At 38.6% G+C, this 6,920-nt stretch overlaps 1 protein-coding gene across 1 annotated transcript; it reads right to left on the reverse strand.

Moving 5' to 3' along the window:
- Window positions 1-719: 719 nt before the first annotated feature.
- LOC127626206 (gastrin-releasing peptide receptor-like) lies at window positions 720-5,447 on the reverse strand. Its single transcript, XM_052101824.1, has 3 exons — window positions 4,924-5,447; window positions 1,776-2,127; window positions 720-1,139 (listed from the first exon to the last, which is right to left on the reverse strand). The coding sequence occupies exons 1-3, from the start codon at window positions 5,328-5,330 to the stop codon at window positions 765-767; spliced, it is 1,134 nt and encodes a 377-aa protein (XP_051957784.1). The 5' UTR covers window positions 5,331-5,447; the 3' UTR covers window positions 720-764.
- Between the last annotated feature and the right edge of the window lie 1,473 nt (window positions 5,448-6,920).

Genomic DNA, 6,920 nt, shown 5'->3' on the forward strand with positions numbered 1-6,920 from the left:
TTTATTCAGTCATATCATATTTTTGACTTTAATAAAAACAGTTAATCTAGATGTTATCACATTAAAGGATTAATACACCCACAAATTCACCCTAAATTCTCTCATCATTTACTCACTCTCATGCCATCCCAGATGTGCATGACTTCCTTTTTTCTGCTGAACACGTACAATGATTTTTAGAAGAATATCTCAGCTCTGTAGGTCCATACAATGCAAGTCAACAGGGTCCAAAACTTTGAAGCTCATAAAAGCACATAAAGACAACATAAAAGTAATTCATACAACTCCAGTGGATTAATCCATGTCTTCATATGACAGATGTGGGTGAGAAACAGATCAATATTTATGTCCTTTTTTTAACTATAAATTCTCCTCACTGCCCAGTAGGTGGGAAAGTGAACGTGAAAGTGGAGATTTACCGTAAAAATAGTACTTAAACATTGGTCTGAAGACATGGATTTAACCACTGGAGTCGTATGGATTACTTATATGCTGCCTTTATGTGCTTTTTAGAGCTTCAAAGTTCTGTCCATCATTCACTTCCATTGTATGGACCTACAGAGCTGAGATACTCTTCTGAAAACCTATATTTGTGTTCAGCAGAATAAAGAAAGTCCTACACATCTGGGATGGCATGAGGGTGAATAAATGATGAGAGAACTATTATCTAAGTACATTGTAACATTTTTAATAAGCTTTTTAAATATATTTAACACCGATGAAGACATATGTGTGATAAACTTACAGACAGTCCTCTGTACATTTCAGCCCTCATGGCAGACAGCATTGTCAAAGCTGGCTACAGAGTGGTTCTGGGTACTTTTGAATGAGCTAAGTTGTGTGTTACGCCTCGTGCTTTGGGAACGCAGGGAGAGCGATGGGCAACAGCAGCACAGTTGCTTGTTGAACTGCTTTCGAAAGGATTTGCTGAGCAGGTAAAGAGCGAAAGGGTTCATGCAGGAGTTGGTGAAGGCAAGGATCCGTGCGCAAACACTGGAGATGAAATGGGCCATGGAGGTGTCCACCTCCGTGTAGTGATAGGAACGGTAGAGGTAAATCACATGGCTGGGGAGCCAGCAGATGGCAAACATGCCCACGAACACCAGTACTGTCTTGGCAAGCCGCATCCGTGACTCAATCTGTGGTTCAGAGAGCAGAGAGGTAAATATTACATGTTGTTTTCTCTCAAATCCACATGTTACGAGCTTGCAAGGCAGAAAAATAATAGTGTTAAAGTTATAGGTAGATGTAGGTTTTAGGCTTTTTTCTGTGTAAACAAAATGTTGCATCGGAGCCGCTTTGCTGTTGTCATGGCGCTCGGCATGCATCTTGTTTCCTGTTGGCTGTGCATGAAAATCAAGAGTGTAGAGGCAGCTATAAAATGGTTAAATGGATGCAAAGAAGGCAAGACAAATCAGAAATGAGTATGCAAATGTAAAAAATTAGCGTTGTCATCACCACGGGTTACATTTTGAATGCTGAACATTGATGTCAGATGAGCCGAAAGTATCATAGAAACACCACAAAATGACGTGGTTGCTTCTGCAATTGTGTTTTTCATCTCACATTTGCTTTTTATGACACTATCGGTTTGGTTTAGGTTTCAGGTTTAGGGTAGGGAGGTCGGTTTTGTTGATTTAAAACTCGATAGAGCATTTACCTTAAAAACCTCATCTGTTTGGGACAGCATTTAACTCACATTTAGCGCCTCACAGTGGACATTTCAGCTCGGATCTCTTTTGTTGAACAGTCAGTCTAACTTCTATTAAACTCACCTGTCTCTTTATGTGTGCGTTCCCCTCCACGGGGATGTCAAGCGCACTCTGAATCAGACTCCTGGCAATGAAGATGTAATACAGAGAGATAATGGAGAGAGGAATGATGTAGAGAATGAGGAAGGAGGCCATGGAATGAATTTTGGGGTGCAGGTGTCCATCGTGAGGGTAGGGTGCACATGCCATGAAAGTCTCATTGCTTGTGGAGATGTTGAAGGGGTGAAGGTCGGAGAACACAGCTTCAGGAATGGCCAGGACCACAGAGAGCAGCCAGATCGACGCAGCTCTTAGAAAGGCCTTCAATGTGGCGTTTGACGTCTGGATATCCATCGGTTTAACAATGGCCTTGTATCTAAGAGACAGAATAAAAGCCAAGGAACATTATTTCGTGAGCCATTTTAATTAAGACTCTAATGGAAGCCTTAATTTCCTCACAGTATGCTGCGTAGTAAGTAAAGGGCATTCTCAAAGACAGCTGTTAAAATGAGAGTCAAGAAAATTTTATTTCCTAACCCCCTACTAGCATGGCCATCATCACTTATCCTCTTTTGGTTAATCAGAGGCATACACTCTTTAAAGGTACAGTACACCCAAAAATGAAAATTCTCTAATCATTTACTAACACACATGTCATTCAAGATGTGTATGATTATTTTTTCTCTGCTGAACACTAACGAAGATTCTTTAGAAGAATATCTCAGCTCTGTATGTCTGAATGGTGGCCAGAACTTTGAAGCTCCAAAAGAACAAAAAAGGAAGCATAAAAGTAAACCATAAGACTCCAGTGGTATAATCCATGGCTTCTGAAGAGATATGATAGGTGTGGTTGAGAAACATCAATATTTAAGTCCTTTTTTGAGCTATACATTTTCCTCCCTGTGTAGTACGTGGCAATGTGCATGAAGAATGCGAATAGAACATAAAAAGAAGAATGTGAAAGTGAAACTGGAGATTTATAGTAAAAAAAGGACTTAAATATGGATCTTTTTCTCAACCACACCTATCATGTCGCTTCTTAAGATATGGATAAAAACACTGGAGTTGTATGGATTACTTGTATGCTGCCTTTATGTGCTTTTTGGAGCTTCAAAGTTCTGGCCATCATTCACTTGCATTGTACGGACCTACAGAGCTAAGCTCTTCCAGAAATCTCTTGTTCAGCAGAAGAAGAAAGTCAAACACATCTGGGATGGCATGAAGGTGAGTAAATGATGAGAGAATTTTCATTTTTGCCTGAACTATCCCTTTAATGCTCTTAAAAACAGGTTGAGGGCAATCAGTGATGAATGACAGCTTTTAAAATGTTATCTGAGTTGAAGTAAAAGTACTTATTCTTTCATTTAAAGCCTAGTATGTAGACAACAGGAAACCTTCCTTCCAACCTGGACGTGTCGTCTGCCATCTGTTCATTAAGGCTTTTGAACTACTTATCTAAATATGACACATTAAGTCACTGAGTATATCAAGCCTCTCATTCTCTAAACACAATGTTTAAAGGGTCCCAATACAAAAGTGGAGGAACAGTCCTCCTCGGAATTGTAGTATTACCGGTTTCAAAGTAGGCTGCTTTTTCTTTTCCTCATGTCGAAAAAGTGAGTAAAAGACTGATGGAATCCAGAAAGAAATATCATATTTCTGACTTGACTAAAATCAGTTCATTTAGATTATATCACATGAAGCATGATTTTGATTGTTATATGACGAGAGTCCCTTGTTCACTGTATAAAGCGCTTTGAGTGTAGTGTCAGAAAAGCACTATATAAATGTAACTTTCATTCATTCATTCATTATACAGTATATCCATGTATTGTGAAACCTGCTTTTATATAACTTGGAAATTTCATCTTAGTAATGAAAATAATCATTTTTAAAAATGATTGAAATTCCTTTCACAAAAATACTAATCATGACTACAACAGTTATCCAGTCACATAACCACAAAATTGACTGTTTCACATTGAAATCCAGAGCAACTCGACCCTCAATTGATCCATATCTCTGGGGATGCAGCTTTTCTCCATTCCTCTTCAGTGCTAGCATTAAAACAAACAGGCAGAGGAAGCAGTTCATTTTTCCATCATTAGGCATCTTATTTTTCATCTCCGTTTGCCTATTCCTATCACAAACTACATTCGGAGAATAGACGGACTAAAGAGGCAAAAAATTGGAGGCTGATGAATTGAATAGAATAGATTACAATAGATTACAATAGAATCAGTGTTGAACTGAATAACTAAAGTCAATGAGTAAAGTCAACTATGCTGAAGTGAAACAATGCAGTTAAAAAACGATTATATTCAACCCATTATTGAACATGTTTCCCTTTTATACCCTACACTGTAAAAAGTGGTAACCTGCATTTAAAGGAATATTCCGGGTTCAATACAAGTTGAGCTCAATCTACAGCATTTGTGGCATAATGTGCATTATCACAAAATGTATTTCGACTCGTCCCCCCTTAAAAAGTCAAAAGTCAAGGTTACAGTGAGATACTTACAATGGAAGTGAATGGGGGCCAATTTGTAAACGTTAAAATGCTCAGTTTGAAAAATATAATCTCAAGATGTAAACAGTGCGTGTTATTGTGATGCTAACACAAATTGTACAATGTTGTTGCCATGCCGACATAAAACCCCTAATCAAATTAAGCAAGTTTGCCACAAAAATGATGATTTAAAGTATTTTGAAGCTCAAATATTACACAAGTAAGAGCTTTAATAAAATCATAAGCTTCACATTTCTGCCTTTAAACCCTCCAAATATTTTCCCCATTCACTTCCATTGTAAGTGTCTCACTGTAACCTTGATTTTTGACTTTTTAAAGGGAGACGAGTCTAAATTAATTTTGTGGTAATCAACATTATGGCACAAATGCTGTAGATTGAGCTCAATTTAAAATTTATTTCACTAGTGAAACCCTCAGTGATGTTGACTTCAATCAAACCACTTAATCTAAGTGTAACTACATTTTTAGGTTAATTTAGTGTAGTAAATATGAAATGAAACTAATTGAAAATGTTTGTATAAGCTAGTCAACAATGTTTAGAATTTTAAAAGATTTCTGGAGCACACTAAACGAAGGATATATATATATATATTATTTTTTTATTTATTTTTTTTTTTTTAACGAAATTAATTGTTAGGCTACCTGTCCGCTGCCAGCGCCGTCAGCGTGAACACCGACACTCCGACCGACGTCAACTGGATGAACGGGATGAGTTTACAACCCAGCCGCCCGAAGAGCCACTCATCCGAGAGAAACTTGCTGGCGTCCACGGGCGCGCAGGTGACCAGGAGCAGCACGTCCCCGAGAGCGAGGTTCGACATAAACAGATTGGGGACACTGCGCATGGATTTCACGGTGCAAAACGTCCTAATGAGCGTCACGTTACCAATTAGTCCAACAGTAATAATGAGCGCGTAAACGGTGGCGATAATGATGCCCGAACGCAAGTGCTGATGCTCCGGAGCGGCGCTGACGTTGTTGCGCTCCGGAGAGTCGCTCAGAGACAGAAACTTTAAACCATCAGGTGTCGGTGTTTCGTCGAAAGACATGTTACCATGAGTGCATGTTGTATCTCAATAGTCCGATGAAGGCGATTATGACCATAAACACAGATAGTTCACACTTCGATCCTTTTTCTGCTCCTTCCGTGATATCGCTCTCTAGCGCGTCTGCTGTGAACTCTGTGCGCAAATGGAGAGTCCATATGAGGTTTCGTTCGTATATGTCAAACTGGTGCGCCTGCGCTCTCGTGCTCAGGTTCACATATTAAAAAGTGTGTTTTCAAAAGATACATTTAATGATTTAGTTGTTTTGTTGTAAAGATGGAGCACACTCTAAAAAATGCTGGGTGCATTGTTCTACACAAATGCGGGGTTGAGGCTGTTGGGTGAAGAAGTGGGTTGATTGACCCAATCTGTGTTCAGAGACAAGATTCTGCACTTTGCCAACCGACAGAAGTGGCTATTCGTGTGCTTCCCATTGTGGAAACTATCACAGCATGTATTGGGGACAAAGAACCTTATACATATTTGAGAACAGGAAGACAGTGCTGTCATTTAGGTTTAACTATTTCAATGATATTAAGGAAACAGATCGCACAGTGACCAGTCTGTCAAGCTCCAAATGGTTATAAATGCACCAATAAAGTCTTTATGTTTTGTGCACTATATTCCAAGACTTCTGAAGACACAAGATAGCTTTGTGTGAGGCACAGACCAAAATGATGCAGCTTTAACTATGCAAATAGGCATTATGCTGTTCTCAAATAAATGATGCTGCAGGTTAGATGTCAATACCATCAAATGTCATTTATTTTTTTGTCTCACGATCAACCGTTGTGACCTCAAATCTGTGACATTGTTATTGTCATCATGTTCCTCATACTGTACAAATGTATTATTCAGCTCCAGAAGACTTGAAATATAGTGCATATAAAACATAGGCGCGCACATGCTCACACAAACTCAACACACAATGCTGGTGCTTCATTTTCATGCAGTGTGTTTTGAGTATAACACCCCCCGTAATCAATCACACTGTGTCGGATCTTAATGGTTTTCAGCATTGCATGACATAGTTGATGTGTTTAAGATGCTTTATCATGTTAAAAGCACTTTGAAACTAAAAAACACATCTGGAGACCCTTCTGTTGTGCTCTTTCCAGCGGTCAAAAAGCTCCCTATTCTTTTCATGCTGCCATCAACAGACATTATTTAAACAATTGTAAATTAGTAGTACTAGTAGTTCAGTAGTAGTCCTGTTCTTAACATGGGCATGAAAATGGGCCTTAGGTTTGCCTTGGGCTGGTGTCATGGGGGGTGTTTGGTTAGGATAGCCTTCAGAAAGAAATACAGTAACACTACAATAAGGTTCAAGGCCTATTTGTTAATGTTAGTAAATGCATTCCTTGCACTTGACTCATGTGCAGAGCGCTGTATAAATGATGAGAAAATGTTATCATTTTTTAGGTGAACGATTTTAACAATATTCGTTAACATTAGAAAATGCATCGTGAACTAACAATGGTGCTTTTGATGACCAAGAATTCTAGTATAAATTTTCAACCCAATTTGCTTATATTTGAACCCAGCAGAATAGTAGTTTTTAACTAATAGTTGGGTTAAAAAACTAAAAAAAAA

This window comes from Xyrauchen texanus, chromosome 32 (genome assembly GCF_025860055.1).
Source record: "Xyrauchen texanus isolate HMW12.3.18 chromosome 32, RBS_HiC_50CHRs, whole genome shotgun sequence".
Taxonomy (NCBI): Eukaryota; Metazoa; Chordata; class Actinopteri; order Cypriniformes; family Catostomidae; genus Xyrauchen; species Xyrauchen texanus.

Bases quoted from the DNA above. Each gene is read 5' to 3' on its own strand.
- LOC127626206 (XM_052101824.1), bottom strand. From the start codon at position 5,330: ATGTCTTTCGACGAAACACCGACACCTGATGGTTTAAAGTTTCTGTCT. The intron at 2,128-4,923 runs GTAGCCTAACAA...TCTGTCTCTTAG, and splicing joins ACGGCGCTGGCAGCGGACAG to ATACAAGGCCATTGTTAAAC. The intron at 1,140-1,775 runs GTGAGTTTAATA...TCTGAACCACAG, and splicing joins ACGCACACATAAAGAGACAG to ATTGAGTCACGGATGCGGCT.